Source organism: Benincasa hispida, unplaced genomic scaffold (assembly GCF_009727055.1).
Source record: "Benincasa hispida cultivar B227 unplaced genomic scaffold, ASM972705v1 Contig579, whole genome shotgun sequence".
Taxonomy (NCBI): Eukaryota; Viridiplantae; Streptophyta; class Magnoliopsida; order Cucurbitales; family Cucurbitaceae; genus Benincasa; species Benincasa hispida.
This window is the reverse complement of record NW_024064943.1, coordinates 184,158-203,090: the sequence shown is the minus strand read 5'-3', so window position 1 is coordinate 203,090 and position 18,933 is coordinate 184,158. Positions and strand designations below refer to the sequence as shown.

The following is an 18,933-nucleotide window of genomic DNA, read 5'->3' as shown; positions in this document are numbered from 1 at the left end:
GATTGTCCTTGCCCTATTCCCCATGTTGAGAGGATGGGGTCGAGGTTGAGAATTCACGTTTGGGGATTCAGGTCCTCATGGAAAAAATTCTTATTTTATTATATTATTTTATTTTTTTATTATTCAAAATTAATTAAATTTAGTATTTACATTGAAATGGTTAATTTTAATAACTAAAAAATATTTTAGTAATTATAACTAAATTTATTATATTAAAAAATTAAAATTGGCTAATATACTAGATTTACCAAATGAGCTAATCTTGTTTTAGCTAGTATGGATAAATAGTTTCATATTTTTTTTCATTTATAATAATTTCCCTTTTAGTTAACATCAAATTTTTAAAGACAAAACCAAATAAAACTTTTTAAGATGATTAAATACTAAATAAAACTTTATAATATCAATAATTTTATAAAAAAAAAAAAATTAAAATATAAAATAAATTGAATAAAAATACATATTTAATAAATTTTAATAATATTTTATTAAAAAAATCTAAAATATGCATATATATATATATATAAGCCCAATCCAAGCTTGGCCCAAACTTTGATCCAAAAAGCCAAGTCCAAGAGTTGAGCCGTGGGCTTTGCTATTGAAGGTTGGGCTATCCTAATCTAAGCCCAAACAATGTCTTAGGTCCTTAGGCTTGGGATCGAGCTTGGAGCTTGGATCTTTATTTTTTAGGATTGGGCTGGACTGGGTCAACGTAATGATGAGGGTGACGTAAACCAAACCAAAAATGAAACTTCCCTTTATTATGTCTTTGATGTAGCCTTCATTGCTCATCTTCATATACCAAAACTTGTTCATTTACAATCCAAAAGAATTAAAAAGAAGGAAGAAAATCAGTGCTCAAATTGACTACAATAGTTGTATCAAATTTCATTAAAAATAACAAGTCTATTATATCAATATAAACTGTGGTGACTGGACAATTCATTGTAGTATGGCTCTACCTCTATGATTCTCTGATCCCAGTTGAATTAGAATATCGAAAACAAAACCCGAACCCAAACCCGAGTCTGTTACAGACCAAAACAACGAGAGAGTTCATCGTTTGCTAAAATTGCATCCCCTTTCCAGATCTAATTGACTGCATGTTGTATCATTGCTCGCACCTTCAATCGATCGTTTCCTTTTTCGTTGACCATCCAACGACAACCTAATAAAAATTTTAGATTTCGTTATTTAACTGAGGTCATTGGGCTGTTAGTCCTACTTAAAATTAATTGAACAAGGGAAAAACGAAAAAATTTAGATGCCATAAGTTATTTATGAGGTCAAGCAATTTACTACTCTTGTGAAAAAAAAGAACAATAAACAATCTAATCATCGAAGTAAACGATTTAGTCCTTGAACTTTAAAATGAAACAAAATTGTCTCAACAATTTTAAATTTATAATGATTTAGTCTTTGAACTTTAGTATAGAACAATTCTAATCATTGTAGTTTAAATTTTGTAACAATTTTATCCCTACTATGAAAAAGTCCCATCAAGGTGTTAACATAAAAAATTTTACAATGTAATTATTTAATCTCTATTATGATTAACATATTTGGTCTAACTAGTTTCGGTTTATTTAACTATCTATTATAAAACTTTCATTAAAATCTTAACAACATTTTACCTCGTAAACACTAAATCATGCGTAAGTTAAATTGTTACGTACTAAAATTAAGGGTTAAATTGTTACAAATTTAAAGTTATTGGGACTAAATCACTACAAAAGTAAAGGAACAAAGGTATTTTTTAACCTTGTTTTCTCTATGTGAAGGATACTCTCAGGAGCATTATATGGAATCATTAATCAATTACAAACAGTAAACCCATCATAAAAAGAAGCTCTGCTTTATTGCTCTTGCTTGCTCATAGCCTACAAGAGAATGATAAAGTTCTGTTGCAATAAAAGCAGTCCCTATAAAAAAAAGTTTGTAGTTGCTGCTAATCATGTTCATGTTCCACACGGATTTCATTTGAAGGCAAAAAAAAAAAGGAATTTATGAACACACGATTTTCAAACTATTAATGACATCCTTAGAGAAAAAACAGGAACATTCAGAAAAACATTCAAGAAAATAAGCCATAAAAAGAAACATAAAAAGATAAAAGACACACCTTGATAATAATTTTGTTTTTGCTTCTGTTTTAAAAATAATATATAGTCACATTTTTCCTTCTATATAGTCAGCTTACTTACCCTTTTCATAATCCAAGCTAAATACTGAAAAATTCATTGTCAAAAACCTACTTTTGTTTTTGAAATTTGAAAAAACTGTAATTTTTTTTTAAAAAAAAAAAAAAAAATTTAAAGTTTACCCCAGATGCAAGGAAATTTCTGAGCAGTCATTTTCCTCTGCCTCGGTCTCTGCCTCGGTCTCGTTGGTAGAAGCGGTTTTCGAATCCGAGAAGCAGGATCTCTGAAGGGGGCTGGACTCCTGAAGTGGTGCATTATTTCTCTGCTGAAACTCCTCTAGCTATAAATAATTGAAAGGAAGAAAATTATACACCATTAATGGCCATTCTTACAATCTCAGAAATCCAAGTTGAACTACTCGTGAAGCCAAAAACTTGCCTGTTTTCGCAGCATCTCATTTTCTGAAATGACTACCTCCCCCTAAAAGTAAATAAAATCAGATGGGAAATATTTAGTACTCAACCACTAAGATCAAGAGAGATTAGTTTCATGAGATTGTGTTTATACAAGTTCATGACTCCCTGCTTCCACATAAACTAATAGAAGACTTCTAATTTGAATCAGTTCATCCATCAGTCTAAATTTAAAAATTTTCCCAGTACCATTTTATTCGTATTATCAAGTTACTTTCCATCGTACCATGCACCAAAGTTGGTTACATTACAATTGTCTTCTCATTTTATTGCATTTAAGATGATAAACAACCACGATCAATTATGTTCAAATCAAACAAAATCTTGCAGAAAAGAAAATTTTCAGTAAGTTTTACTCGAGAGCTGCTGTAAAAAATGAAAACGGGATCACGAGATGAATAGATTGTAGTATAAAGTTGGAAAGGAAGAATGAAATTATAACGAAAATTAACGATGTATCAAAAAAGAATATTTCTTCGATATGTGTCAGTAACATGATTCTTTTTATCTCAAAGTGACTGTAATAAAGTTCCTTAAGCCATTTACAAAATCATCATAAATAACACGTCACCAATTCAACATCCAAACCAAAATCTTCTGTGATAAAACTTCTTTGGATTCTAAGAAACATACAAAGAAATAAATCATTAAAAGAAAAAAAGGGATAACCAAGTTACCTGTGATCTATACCTTTGGAGCTGCTCCAAAAGTAATGTCTCCTACAAAACCAATGTCTCAGCCAAGGAAAGCATACAAGTACAAAAATGAACATGTATATTCTATTTCTCAAGGTACCTTCTTGTCTTTGATAGATACGATCCCTTCCCGCAACTGATTTTCTAAGTTTTGTAGGTCTGTAAAGCTCAAACTATCCAGTTCCTGGCCTCTCATCTGCCTATAAAATTCAGATTACACAAGAAAGAAAATAGAAACTAAGAGAGTTATTACCCATATAACAGGTTTTTTAAGTCATCTTCTAGGATGTTAAGCAAATAAATTGGTAAAATGATCACATATAACTTGTACTGAACTCTTTTATTGCAGTGTCTCAACTAAGTGCTAATTCTTTTAATGACTTCAGGTCATTTCCTTCTATTGCAAATTTGAATAGAACAAGAAGCTTAGGTGAGGATCAAGAAGAACAGCTGACAAACAAATAAGAAACTTATTGACTTACATATATGCTAGCTTTAGCTTTACGATCTCCTCTTGAGATGACTTTGCATCAGAATCAGATGGTGGCAGCTATTTTCCAAAAGAAAAATGCAAGAGAATTTCAGCAGAAAAATAAAAAATAAGAGAGAGAAAATTAGGCCATAAATGTAATGCATTTATTTACTTGTGTTGGGTGGTCCAAAGTCTCTTTTGGAAAATCCAACTCCATGCCCTGTCCTCTGTATCTTGAAAGTGTATGTTCCATGCTTTAAAACAGAGAGAACAAAACACAGTCAATAACTAAGCACCTTTTCAAAATGAAAGTTTAGTGTATTTTTAATTTCAGTGACTAATTATTGCAAACCAACTTTGAATGATCTGATAATTTGCCTTATAAAATAGAACTATATATGACCATTATTCTCTTCTTCTTTGGGTTTTCCCTGTCCATTTTACTAATCTCAAAGTGAAGAAAACCAAACTTGATTCATATAATATCAAAAATGAAATTATGTTTCTCATTCCTATAGAATAAAAAAAAACACACACACACAAGAAAACAGTAAGAGAGAGAAGACAACCCCACATTTTAAAAAGTATCTCCACTAGTAAGATGCCAAATATTACCTTTGATGTGGGTTCACTGAGAAGAAACACTCACTAAAGACCAAAAAAACAAAAGGTATAAAAACCCTTCCATTGCATAAAGCTTTCACCAAAGCAAAGTTTGTACTATTACTGAATCTCCCATATCACAAAAACCCAATTATTCTAGTGACAATCAAACAATCAACAAAAACTCAAAACCCCTTTAAACAACATCATCATGAGGAACAAAAATGCAGAGAAGAAAAGAAGTAAAACCCTGAAAACATAAAACAAGTTTGTATTATTGTACCTGGTACTGGAGAATTCATAAAGCCTTCCAGTGCTGGAGAAGACAACAATGGCGACCTCAGCATCACAAAGAACAGACAATTCTTTGGCCTTTTTCATCAACCCATTACGGCGTTTGGAGAAAGTAACTTGTCTGCTGTTGATATTCTCAATCTTCTTGATCTCGACTCTGCCTCTTCCCATGGTGGATTTGGGAGTTGGAGGAAGAAGAGGGTTTTGTTGGGGGAGAAACATGAATGAAATATCAAACAAAATAGAGAGTTAAAGGAGAATTTGAAATGGGAAAAAGGGGAATGAATTGCTTAAAAAAGAAACGCATTGCTGTGTTGAATAATGAAATTGAAGCTTTGGAAAATGGATTTGGGAATTTTAGGGGGTTTGCTTTTTGGGAGACTATGAAAGGTAAGTTCGACTATAATTAGTATGCAAGCATAAAGGGGGTGACCATTCCTATTCCTAACGTAGAATTTATCCAATATTGGCATCAACTCGCTTGTTTCAAACCCCGCGTTTGAAGGGATTTTTTTTTTTTAAGAAAATTCCTCTTTTTTATATTTTCTTAGACCGATGAAAATTCCAACCTCTAACTTTAAATACAAACTTGTGATGTGATGTCTTAGCATTGAGTTATATTCAAATTGGTAGGAAAAAGTATTTGTGTTTGTATTTTTATTTGAGATTCACAATGGAGGATCGAACATCTTACCTTGTTTGTCGACAATATGTGTCTTAACCTATTGAATTGTAATAGCAAAATTATTTAGTTCAAATGTCTTAGCATGAAACTATACTCAAATTAGCAAAGCAAGTCTTCTTTTTATTTGTGATCAACAATGTGTGTAAGTGGAAGATTGAATCTTTGATCTTTTAGCCCACGTTATACGTCTTAACATTCAATTATACTCAAGTTGGCAATAACAAGGCCGGAATGAGCATATCTCATATGACATAAAACTTGTATTATCAACCTCGATACCAAGTGTTGATTTCCTCACCCCTCACATATTATCAAAAGGAATACAAAATAAAAATTTGCTAGATCAAGGTTTTTATTATTATTATTATGGAAAAAATCATTTTTGACCCTAATCTTGGTCGATTTTGTCAATTTTAATCCTAAAATGTTGAATTCAAAGCCTCGAACTTGTTAAACTATATCAACTTTTTAGCTTTAAACTTTCAATTTTATTGATTTAAACCTCAAATTTTGGTAGAACGTATCAATTTAAACCCTAATAAGATTTAATCAAGGGTGTGAATTGATAAGATTATTGAATTTTGAGGTATAAATTGATGAAATTTAAAGTTTAGGATTAAAAGTTATACAATCTGTCAAGTTTGAGGTTAAAATTAATGAAACTAAAAGTTTAGGGTTAAAATTAATATAACATGTCAAGTTTAGAGTCAGACATGAACTTTTTTCATATTCTTATTACTATTATATGACCATGTGTGGATGTTGGAGATCGAACCTATGACCTTTTGGTCAATGATATATATCTTAACTAGTTGAATTATACTTAAGTTGATAAAAATGAATCCTTTATTTCATATATCTTAACAAAAAGCTATACTCAAATTAGAAAAGAACAAAAAAAAAAGGTTATTTTTTTCCCTTAAAACCTACCAAAACTTTACAAGTTAGATTGCAAATTCAAGGGATAATAAATATAACCTATATAAATTAAACCTTTAAAAAAGTCATTCCTCTCCAAAAACTAAAAAGATAAAACATGCAACTCATATATTACAAAATTCAAGCTTTTTAAACTAATTGATGTTAGGTCACATAGTCCATTTAGTAGCAAGGAATAAAATCTTAGAAGGGAAAGGAGTGAACCAAAAATAGGCTTGCCAGATTGATGTGAGTCAAATTGCCAATTATGGCTAACAATTCTTAGTATAGAAGGTATAAAAAGGTCATTTTTTTTCCTTAGATTCCTTTATTTGGTTCACTTTCCTTTTATGATTCTTTTGAATTAGATCTTTTAAATGCAATTTGTTTTGTTTGATATTAGATTTGTTTTTACATGCAATTTGTTTAAAATGTTGTTAGATTCCTTTTTTAAAAATAAAAATACAATTTGTTTAGGTTCTTTAGTTTACTATTTTAGGTTTTTGAAAGGTAAACTTTAATTAAATTATAAATTTGGTTTTTAATTTAGAGAAAATTAAGATTTAGTCTGTATAATTTAGAAGTTAAGTCATTCATAAATACTTAAAAAAATAAAAAAATAAAAACTCATAATCTCTATGGTAAGGTAAAAACCCCTTTAAATAGTTTCTACAAGAAAATTAAACGCAGTTTAAACTAGTAAAATTTTTGTTAAAAAATATTTTTGGTCCTTAAACTTTCATGGAAGTAGTAGTTAATTCTTAAACTTTAAATGCTAACGATTTAATCACTTATTTTAAAATTTGTAACAATTTAGTCCTTGAACTTTAATAAGTAACGATTTAGTATTTGTAGTTGTAATGATTTAGTCCATGTCATAAAAAAATTCTAGTATGATATAATGAAATTTCTTACCTGTGTAGATTACTAAACTGCTCTGGGATCCAATTTATATATAAATTCTAAAGACTAAGTTGTTATGTAATAAAAATTGACACTTAATTTTGATTAAGAAAATTAAGGACTAAAACATTATAAATTGCAATGTACATGGACTAAATTGTTATTTATTAAAGCCTAGTGACTATATTAATATAAAAGTACAAAGACTAAATCGCTAGTATCTTTGGGACTAAATTATTACTTTCATTAAAGTTGGGAGACCAAAAATGTCTTTCATGCTTATAGAAAATGTGATTTATATAAAAATACATTTTTTCCGAAAGCTATTTCAAACACAGATTATAGTTTATATTGAACTGCAAAAACGGGAGCAATATGACCATCAAATAACAAGATTCGGGCCAAAAAGTAGCACAAGGACAAAAATGGCTTAGGAAAGTGGGATGGTTGGGCCTCAGCCCAAGCCAATGTGCTCGTCGACCGAGACTGAGCCAAGAAAATGTCTAACAAGGCAAGCCTGCACATTTTTTGACCCAAGAACATTGCTCGACAACCATAATAAGCTGAGGCAGAGGTGCCATACCTTGACGAGCCTAACAAAATGGCTAACGAGGCATGCCCCGACTCAAGAGATAAAGAGTTATCCTAATGTAGCTTCAAAACTCTTTGGAGTATGATCTAGGTTATCTATTCTTATAAATATATCATTATAGCTCCAGAGAAAGTAAGTTAATTCTCACTCTAAAATCCTAAAGTTTCTACATTTTTTCACTATCTAACTTAAGCATTGGAGCTTGTGTGGATAGCATCACATCATTGTGCAAATTTCTCTTTATTTTGCAGATCACCTTTTTCTCCCCTCTAAAAAATTATTGTTATTGTCACATAAAAGTTAGGCTCTTTTCTATGTCTAGAATTTGACAACAACAGTTGGCGACATTTATCGGAAAAGACAACATTCAGCCTCTGATTTCCATCAAACTTTTCGAGAATGAGCAGGATATTGTCAAACAAGCCTCGATGGAGAAAATTCGAAAAGGATTTCCACCCATGAAGAACTCGAGAATGAGCAAGATATTGTCAAACAAGCATATATTTTCCCTTGCTTTTGTTATCGTCGAAGGTAAGAATTCGTCCAATTGGTCATGGTTTTTGTAGGAATTACGTGAATATGTTACCCAAAGAGAGGGTATTTGCTTGATTTCTGATAGACACAAGGGTATTCTTACTACAATTAATAATGAAGAAATTGGTTGGAGTGAACCCAGAGCGTACCACCGATATTTTCTTCGCCATGTTGCCAGTAATTTCAATACAAAATACAAATCAAAGCAACTAAAAAATTTGGTGTTTAAAGCCGGAAATCAACACCAATGGCATAAGTTCATTTGGTGTATGAAAGAATTGAAGCAATTTTACCCTAAATTTCTTGAATTTTTTTCAGACATTGACTTGGAAAAATGGACACAGTCACATGACGGTGGGTACCGCTATGGGTGGATGAAAAGCAATGCAGCTGAATGCATGAACAGTGTTTTCAAAGGTACTAGAATGTTACCAATTACTTCTTTGGTTAGGCTAACATTCAATCGCACAATACTGTATTTTGAACACCGGAGACAAGAAATCAGTGAAGCACTCGATCGTGGGGACATATATACAGAATATGCCCTAAAAAAACTAAAGAGGTGGGAAAATCGAGTATCGACACATACGGTGACATCCATTGATAGGGAAAGTCAAACTTTCGAAGTACAAACTAGCATAAGTATGATTTCTCCCTATAAAGGACAACACACCCAAGTTTTAAGCTTGAAAGAAGGGACATGTTCTTGCAATAAGTGGTAATCATTCAAGATTCCATGCTCCCATATAATTGCAGTTTGTAATTACATGCGTATGACATACCTACCATTTATTGATGAATGCTACAAATTTTCCAATTTCAAGCGTTGTTATGAAGGTCGCTTCCAACCAATTCAACACCCAGATTATTGGCCAGAATTATCATTTACAGAAATTCATCCAAATGCGGACTTACTGAGAGAACAAGGTCGGCCAAAAAATACGCGCATTCTTAATGAAATGGATTGGAGAGAACCAAGCCAAAAAGTGCGATGTACAATTTGCAAAAGAGAAGGACATAATAGACGCACTTGTTCACACTGTACACTAGGTGCTTCGTCGTCTTCGGGTCATTAGGTGTATTTTTTTTTACTTGTATACTTTATATACTTGTATTCTTTATGTATTTATATTTTTCATGTAATTGTATATTTCATGTATTTGTATTCTTTATGTATATATATTTTTCATGTAATTGTATATTTCATGTATTTGTATTCTTTATGTATTTATATTTTTCATGTAATTGTATATTTCATGTATTTGTATTCTTTATGTATTTATATTTTTCATGTAATTGCAAGTTTTATGTACTTGTATTCTTTATGTACTTATAATTTTCATGTAATTGTATATTTTATGTACTTGTATTCTTTATGTAATTAATTTATGTAATAAATTTATTTTATGTAATTGTATTTTTTATGTACTTTTTATGTATCTTTTATGTTATGGATTTTATTATGTAATGTAATTTGAACTTTTTAGGTAATGGAGTCTGGTGCTTCTAATCCTGTACAATTGTACCAACAAAATACGCATCGTTCACAGACAGTATGGGATTGTTCTTCCACTGTAGTGTTGAGTTGTCGGAGAAGGGAGGCGACTGCACAACATACTATCCCATTTGATCACCGCATTATTCCATATGTTTAGCAGGTAGGTTTTCTTGGGGTTGCACAAATTGGTTTCATCCAGCTTGATTGACATCTTATTACTGCTCTAGTTGAACGCTGGAGACTAGAGACCCACACATTTTACCTACCTTGTAGGGAATGTACAATTACGCTGCAGGATGTTGCCATACAATTTGGGTTATGAGTGGACAGGCAACCATTGACGGGTTCACTAGAGTATGACTGGAAGAACATTTGTGAAGAGCTCTTAGGCGTTCTACCAAAGGATTTGAAGGGATCAAGATTGAGTATCCCTTGGTTGGCATCCCAGTTTCCAGAATTACCTCCCGATGCCGATGAAATCAGCATACGTAGGTACGCAGGAGCATACATTCTACAGCTTATTAGAGGATTTTTATTTGCTGACAAGTCAAATACTCTGATGCATCTCATGTTCCTCCCATTATTGTCTGATTTCGAGCACGTTGGTATGTACTCGTGGGGTGGTGCATGTCTTTCATAGTTGTACAGAGAACTTTGTCGGGCTTCCAATGCACAAGCGTTAAAAATAGCGGGGCCTCTGATATTATTACAAGTATGGGCTTATAATCGATTTCCAATTATAGCACTACAAGTCCAACTACAGGCCCCAGATCATTGTCCACTTAGTGCCAGGTATTATTTGATTTATATATTTATTTCGTTACCATTTTATGTAAGAATATAAATTAATTGTATTTTTTATAATTTTAGATAGAGTGGTGTATTAGCTGTCTCTGAACAGTCAGCAAATATGTTGCTCGTGTACAGAAAAATATTTGACATGTTGTTGCACAATCAGGTAGTAAATATGTATATAAATGAATATTTAAAACATTTTATATGTATATTTATGATTTTTTTTTTTTTTTGGTCAGGTTATTTGGATGCCATACACACAGATTTGATCATCCTTACCTAATTATTGTCGTGATGGTGAAGGCATTTGGTTGACCGTTAATCCTTTTATATGCTTCCATATAGTAGAGTGGCATCATCCAAATCGTGTGCTGAGACAATTCGGTCTGCGACAAATGATACCTTCGTTGTCCTATACACTCCCAGTACTATATCAGATCGATTTAAGAGGTAAGCACGACCAAGACTGGCATCGAATCTATGTGGAATATTTATCCTACTGACATGGACGACATGTTCGTTGTGCACAGGGAGAATTAACAAATGGGTCAGTTGTATCAGACGACCACTTTCCCTGGTACAATTCGATCACGAGGCAATTCATCACACCTGACGGCGCTTACTATTACTGCATGGTAAGAGATTTAAAATCAGACATTTTCCATATACATGATATGAATATTGTTTAGTATTTATTTTTTTTATTGTACAGAATAATTTTATCGGCGATGTTCAACAATATTCAATGCAGAACAACTTACCAGAATTGGGTTCAATGTGTCAGCAAACATTGGTCAACGTAGAAGGTATTATTCAACAAATAAGACGACTCAATGTTGCTAACACTGATCGAAGTCATATTCTTCGTAGACGACAATGACAACAGGATGAACCTAATTTAGAGGGACACGAAGACAACCCCCATGAGGGGTAAGGGCCAGGGGGGGTCATTTTTAAATCCCACATTGTATCATTTTCAAATTGTAAATTAAAGAACTAATTGTAAATATTCTTTAATATTATGGGTTTTTTTTTTTAATATGAGTGCAAGATGTTTTCATTGTAGATTAAATATATAATTAAGTTTAATAATGAAGGAATTAAGTTTAATAATTAAGTTTAACAATTAAAAAAATAGTCAACAAACTTTAAAAAAAATAAAAAATAAAGTATAAGCAAATCGTGGACCTTGTCCACGAGTTGCTTGACCGGTCAACCAGTCAGCCGACGTGGTGCTGACTAGATTAAACGGTAGTACACGAGTATGTCACATGGAATTCGTGTACCCGGTACACGATTCCACTACCCTATTATATCAATAGTTTCCCAAAACACCTATTCTCAGAAATTGTTTCCCTTCGGCTATTTTTGTCAATATTTATTAAAAATATATTATTTTTAAAAAAAAAATCATATTCATGCATCATATTTAATATATATGTTTGGTTACATGATTTGATAAGCATGCACATGCATCATATTTAATATAAATGTTATATTTAAAGTTTAGATTAATTTCTAAACTATGTATATGCATAAACATACTATATAGTTTGCATGATTAAAATATAAGTGTTATATTATATATTTTAATGTATGATTAAAAGCATGCTTATTATATAGCTATTCATTAACATTAATATAAGAGACATATTATGTATGTTAACGAATGTTATATGCATGGAATATGGTTTTATTAGTTTATAATTGTCTTATTCAGTTAATAATATTGTGAGATGCATATGATTCGATTGCATGTTAGCCTAATGCGATTAGGATAAGGTTAATTAGTTTGTTTTAAATGGTTTAAAACTTGTTTTAATTAATCTTCGAATTTTATTTCTAAAGAGATTAGATTTAAATAAATTTTTTTATTTTTCTTTTAATAAGATTAAAATGAGAAAATAAAAGATTAAATTTATAAAGTATTCACCTATAAGGAACCTTTGTCTAAGGAACGTTCTGTCTAGGATTGGAATATTTAAGTTGACGGAAAGGAAACACCTCTACCTGGAAACCGATTGGAAGGTGAATTAGTCAAATATTTTATAAGCATGCAGTATATGATTAGAATTTATTAAAGTGTTTAATAAATGATAATCATACATTGTTAAATTATCTAATATAAGAGTTATATTGGACAAATTTAACAAAACTTAGAAAAAAATTTTAGCCTAATTTACCTAAGTAATGAACCCTCAATTGTAAAATACTTATTGGGAGGAAAAACGATATACATGATATGTCTAATTCTCCTACTTCTCGGGTAATTCACACCGTGAGATTCATGCTTGGCCTCGAGGCACCTTGATATGGCCCTATGGATGGTGTTTGCATGAGTCAATATCAAAATGAATTAGAGAAAATGTTTATAGTGAGTGGGTGAAGGACGTATGTCAACACATCCCACAATCTCCATCATTAGTTAATAATGTCTGATTCATGATTGGGCTCGATGTCACACCCCCTCCCGAACTTTCTTCTTAAGCCCGACAGGAGGTGTGACAAGTTGGTATCGGAATAAAAGATTTTAGGAAATTGGGTTCACTAATAGAAGCCGGGTAGTATTATAATATGACTAATGTGTGATATATTATAGGAAAACATGTCTTATAACAGTGGCAGACTTCGCAAACAACCAACGGAAGGGACTCATGATGTTACTGATAGATAAAACTAACATACAACGGAAAAAATCAAAACCAATAAGCACTACAATTATACTTAATTTGAGTTTATAAAGCATGCTAAAACAGTTTTTGCAGAAAATAGGGTTTCATGTTTGAATACTTTTGATGAACAGCTGAAAAACTTCTTCTCCTCTACGAATTGGGCCTCTAGTTTGATAGTAGACCACCACAATGATCTTCTCTACTAATATTTAACTTGGATTGTATGATGGAAACACTGAATTGAACTCAATTAGGTGAAAAGGAGAAGAGGGTCTGAGCAAGAGTGAAGAATTTTTAAAATTCTGATTGCAAAAACCAAATGCATGCCCTTCTCCACTGAAAATTTGAAGCTTTTAATCCATCAAACAATGCAAGCACTATAGATTCAGCATGGTGATACTTCAAACTCCAATTAGAAAGTGGGCTAGGTATTTAGAATGGGATTAATCCATTAAAAGTAAAAAGTTAGAGAAATCCGCAAGTGAATTAAAAGGCAATTTTAATTTTCTAATTTTTACTTAATTTAATTAAATAAAACAAATTTGAATCTAAATTTGATTTTTGTAAAATTAATTTAATTAAATTTTTAAAAAAATCAAATCTAAATTTGAATTTTGTAAAATTAAAAAAATATTTATTTATTTATTTTTAATTAATTAATTAAAAATAATTTAATGTCAAATATTAAATTAATAAAACACCTATTTCAAACATGAACCCTATTCATGTTATCAATTTTAAATCAATATTTAAATATTGTAAACTTTCCAATTTACGTTTAATTTCGATAAATTTAAACATTTTAATTATATCGAATAATTAATCAAACTCTAAATTGAATTTGAACATTTCAAATTCAAAACCCTAATTTTGATTTTGAACAATTCAAATCCGCTCAATTCACTAATCCAAGGTATAATTTTATGAGCTAGTAGAGGGGCCTTATGAACTTACAGATCATGAGCTCCAACGATTTAAGATTAATTGGTTAAACTCTTTAGACCGAATTTAATCAATGTTCGTTAACTACCGAGACACACCACTTTAGCTCGATAGTTGTACTCTCCTCACTGTAAATATATTTCTTTCCATTTTAAACATAATTAGTAAGTCAATCATTCACAAGTCGTTTGTATTTACAACTAGGTCAAAATTACTGTTTTACCCCTATAAATACATCTTGCTCCCTAAGCTCCCGATGATCCTCTATTAAACAATTTGGTTTATAGTCGAACTTATAAACCATGTCCCTCTCAATTATAAGAGGGCGGGGCCCTATTGTTCAAGATCAGAAATTCATGCTTAAGAGAACAACCTATCTGTGAACCATAAGTTGGGTAAGAGTGAATTCTATCTTGCAGAACTATGTCCCCAGCTATCTATCCGGTCTTATCCTCAAAATGGGAGGCTTATTAAGCAGTGTTGTTGGACTACTTTCACCTATGCAGATCAAAGGATAATCCCAAATAAATTTTTCATAGTTAGCTCAAAATTAAGATCGAGTTACCCTAAGGAAGTGAGTTCGAAATAGTCAAATTTAACAGTAAACAGTCGTTATAAATAAAAGTGACTATTTCGATGTCCGGTTTTATGCAAACTTATTGCATAGGATACCCCCACTCAAATGTCTCCACATGAATAATTTTGGGATCACATCATTTGTATTAGCATATAAAATGGGCCACATCCAATAGTGTCACCAGGATGAGGTACCCAATCTCATCCATATACTTATAGACCATTTTGGCTATATACTAAAACTTGATCCTTTTTTTATGTCGCCACATAAAGTTAAAATATTCATATTATAGCCATGGATTCGTTTATTGAACTTTTATAATACAATGCAATATCAATAACAATTTATTGAATAAAATACCCAATAATACTTTTATTGATTAAAAAAATATATATGTTAACAATATTTATGAACTGCGAGTTTTAGGACCTTCCCTACAATTACCTCCAAGACGGTGAAAGGAAGTAAGAGTGGGTCAAGTCATCCACAGGTAAGAGGTGAAGTAGAAGAGCAATTCCTCAAAAGGTTGGCTCAATATCTGACTGAGGGATTAGAAGTAGGGTCAATGGACCTAGAAAAAACGCTATGGTATCGAGCAGTTGAAGACACTAGGTGCTAACCTTTGAGGGGACCACAAATCCGGCCGATGATGAGGCTTGGCTTGTTTTAATTGAAAAATGTTTCAGGGTGATGAGGTTCCCTTATGACCAAAAGGTGACATTCGCCACCTTCTTACTTCAAAAAAGAGCAAAGGACTGGTGGAGGATGCTAGAAGGTAGAAGAAGATCAAGAGTCGAACTTTCTTGGGAAGAATTTAGGAATGCTTTCCATGAGAAGTTCTATCCTCAGTCATTTTGCGACGCAAAGCAAAATTATTTTTAGGACGTACAAGGCGCTATGTTGATGGCCAAGTACCAACAAAAATATACAGAACTTAGTAGATACCCCACCAGTATCATTACGGAGGAGTAACCGTAGGTGCCGAAAGATTGAAATTCTCAAAATTGATAGAGGCAGCGATGCGGGTGGAAGCTAGTTTGTATGAGGAAAAGATGGTGGAACCAAAAGCTTCCGAATTTTCGACAGATAAGGGTCGGAAGGAAGAAAGTCGGAAGTTCGTACCAGAAATTTCGAGTAGAAAGATAGCTAAAACCAATTCCGGAAAACAAAATTCGAGAATAGAAGACTTGGAAGATAAAGCACACACCCGATGCCTTAGAGAATCTGTTGCGAGTGTTAACTGGAAGCCCTGGTGCTCCAAATGTAATAGGTATCATTCAGGGCAATGTTATAGAGGTACCGACATATGCTATAACTGTGGTGAGGCATGACACTACAAGCGAAACTGTCCTCGGATCAGACAGAAAGATAGAGGAAAAACTAAAGCTTTGGAGACTTGAGAGTTGTGATGTTATTGAACTTATAATTAAAAAAATTTCTCTTTTTTTTAAGTTGAAGTTGTATTACTTAGCAAATTTAGTATTATGGTATTGTGAATAGTTCTATCTAACTTGATAGTGATTGATGTTTATCTATTTAGATACTCACTTGCAGACTAATGGGGACCGAAGAACGGAGAAACTCTTTATGTATAAACTGGAAAAGAATCACCTCGGAGAGTGTCTTCAGGGAATCAAACGATGTTATGTATGCAAGCAGGAGGGACATATAAGAAAAAAATTCCTGGAGTTTTTTCGATTTTTGAAGCAACAAGAAAAACCGACTGAATCAAAGGCGAGAAGTTCGAATGCTGTAACAACAAAATTTCCTTGTCATTTGGAACTGATACTACTGGTTTCTTTGTCATCCATCCCTTTTTGCTCAAAAAATAAGAACTGACGTTAAAACAATTTTTGCAATGACTCCATGATCTCACGTGCAATGACCATGTTCCCAACCCTTTTAGCCAATGCATCAGGTATGCTTGCCAAAATGTGAAGTCGGACCATCGAATTAGTCTTCATCCACACCTCATATGCATTACAAATATTTCGCAGTGCATCAAGGGTCGAAACTTAAGGACACTCTTCAACCATGACAAACTTGAAGTCGTTCACCATGAAATATGTTTTAATAGACTCTTTTCAGTGTATGTAATCGGTCAAATTAGAAAAGGCAACTAACGAAAAATTATACAATGACATGTTGCTGAAAAAAAAAAGTATATTTATCTACATTAGATTTTAGCAAATACTCTTGAAAACATATACAATCTGGTTTAGCAAAATCTAAATGAACCCCGTGTGGCATCTAGTTTTGCAATGATGCTTCAGTGGTTTAGGATAAAAGCCACCGAAGGGTAGTCAATTTATCCCTCCTCTGAATTGAGACACACTCAACCAATCATTACACCAGAACAACTCATGTTCCTATAACGACTAGCCATCATTAATTTGGTCAAGAAATCATTAACTTGCTTAACAATATCCCGTAAGTATGACCTTTCATTTTAGATCCTATAGTTCTGCCCCAAGTAGTCAATCCGAAGGGAAAAAATCCAATTGGGGCAAAAACTAAAGGGACTCTATCCATTTTTGGAGTTCACCTTGATATTGATCAACTGCACAAACCACCCGAAGGGGAATGCTCCCAGGGCACCACAAAGCCGTGCAAGAAGATCTCACAGTGCAAACTAATGAAGGAGACCGCAGGACATGTTGACACACATCCATCACCCACTTACTATAAATACTCTCTCCGTCCACCTTGATATTAACTCATGCAAACACCATCCGAAGGGGATGCTCCCAGGGCACCGAGGCCAAGCATGAATCTTATGTTGTGAACATTAAGGGAGAAACGTGAGCAGAATTGACATGTCATATATATCTTTTCCTCCCACTGAGTATTTTAAAACCCAGGGTTTGTTGACTTAAAAAAACACGGCTAATTATTTTAACTAAGTAATTGCTTAGGTTTGCCCAAAAGTAACTCTTACTTTGGAAAGTTAAATAACTTTTGATCATCATTCATTAAACACTTTAACGAAGTCTTTGATCAACTATTGCATGCTTGCAGCAAATCTATCTAATTCACCTTTCCAGGTAGGTTCCCAGGTAGGGGTGTTCCGTTTTCGTCGGCTTAAATACCCCAGCCTAGCCAGAACCCGCCTTAGACAAAAGGTCCCTTATAGATAGATTTAATAAGAATCTAATATTTTATTTAAATCAATTTAATCCTATTAAACCTATTCAAAAGATTAAACTTAGGTATCTAATCTCATTAGAACCATGAACTTAGGTCTATCTCAATCAAGTTTTAAAACCCTTTTAAAACATGATTTTACCTAAGTTCGCATGCAACTCTTTCTTATTGATTTTAGTTCTAATTTCCATTATAATACTTATAAAAGGAAACAACTAAAACCATCCACAATGCAAAACAACACATTCATGAGGCATTCATAACTCTTATAAATAAGCCTAAGTGTCATACTCCATGCATTGTTCATTCATTACTACTTTTATATAACTCTTATATAAGAAAGCAATGAACCAAGCATACATGCTCTCATACACCCTTATACTATAACGATTATAATAAAGATGATGCATGAATATGCTTAATGCATACATAAATATAACTCTTATATTATATGATGCATGAGCATGCTTTCTTGTAATTTGATCATGCAATCCACCATATTATAACACTTATAATATATGATGTATGAATAGATGCATAACCTAAGGTGGGTTTTAAATCTATATGTCATACATTATGGCATATAAACAAACATACATCTCATGTATATTAGATAAAAGTCGATGGACCGGGATAATTAGCCTCAAATCCTCAAGAATAAAGCTAACTATTACAAAGAACATAGAGTCCACCAGTTCAAACAGGCAAACCGGGTCTTGAATTGTCTGAGCGAAGCCGCGTCTCCTTGATCGTGTAACAGCTTCTTGTGATCGTCTAGCAACGCTATATGAGCATAAACAATCGTTTAGCAAAGATCGAGTACCTTTGACTATGCAATGAAGCATGAAGGTCATGCGATCATGCAGCACACATCGTGTAACGCATGCCTTAAACGATCAAGTAGACAAAAGCTATGCAGTGAAGCATGATCGTCTAAACGATCGCTGAGCAAGCGTCAAGTATCGTATATCGAGTGATCAGTAGTCAATGACTAT

General features: G+C 32.5%; 1 protein-coding gene across 2 annotated transcripts; it reads right to left on the bottom strand.

The window, feature by feature from the left end:
• Positions 1-737: 737 nt before the first annotated feature.
• LOC120069753 (MADS-box transcription factor 23-like) lies at positions 738-5,126 on the bottom strand. 2 transcript variants are annotated; one of them, XR_005479671.1, is made up of 9 exons: positions 4,668-5,126; positions 3,954-4,035; positions 3,792-3,859; positions 3,410-3,509; positions 3,292-3,333; positions 2,580-2,621; positions 2,324-2,481; positions 1,762-1,880; positions 738-1,168 (listed from the first exon to the last, which is right to left on the bottom strand). XR_005479671.1 is itself a non-coding variant. In XM_039021551.1 (8 exons), the coding sequence occupies exons 1-8, from the start codon at positions 4,898-4,900 to the stop codon at positions 1,057-1,059; spliced, it is 837 nt and encodes a 278-aa protein (XP_038877479.1). In that variant the 5' UTR covers positions 4,901-5,122; the 3' UTR covers positions 751-1,056. The 2 variants fall into 2 exon arrangements, 1 of the variants encoding a protein (XP_038877479.1); XM_039021551.1 differs by lacking the exon at positions 1,762-1,880 and having other exon boundaries at positions 751-1,168; positions 4,668-5,122.
• Positions 5,127-18,933: the final 13,807 nt, after the last annotated feature.

Bases quoted from the DNA above. Each gene is read 5' to 3' on its own strand.
- LOC120069753 (XM_039021551.1), bottom strand. From the start codon at position 4,900: ATGTTTCTCCCCCAACAAAACCCTCTTCTTCCTCCAACTCCCAAATCC. The intron at 2,482-2,579 runs GCAAGTTTTTGG...AATTATTTATAG, and splicing joins ATGAGATGCTGCGAAAACAG to CTAGAGGAGTTTCAGCAGAG. The intron at 1,169-2,323 runs GTAAACTTTAAA...AATTTTTATTAG, and splicing joins GAAATTTCCTTGCATCTGGG to GTTGTCGTTGGATGGTCAAC.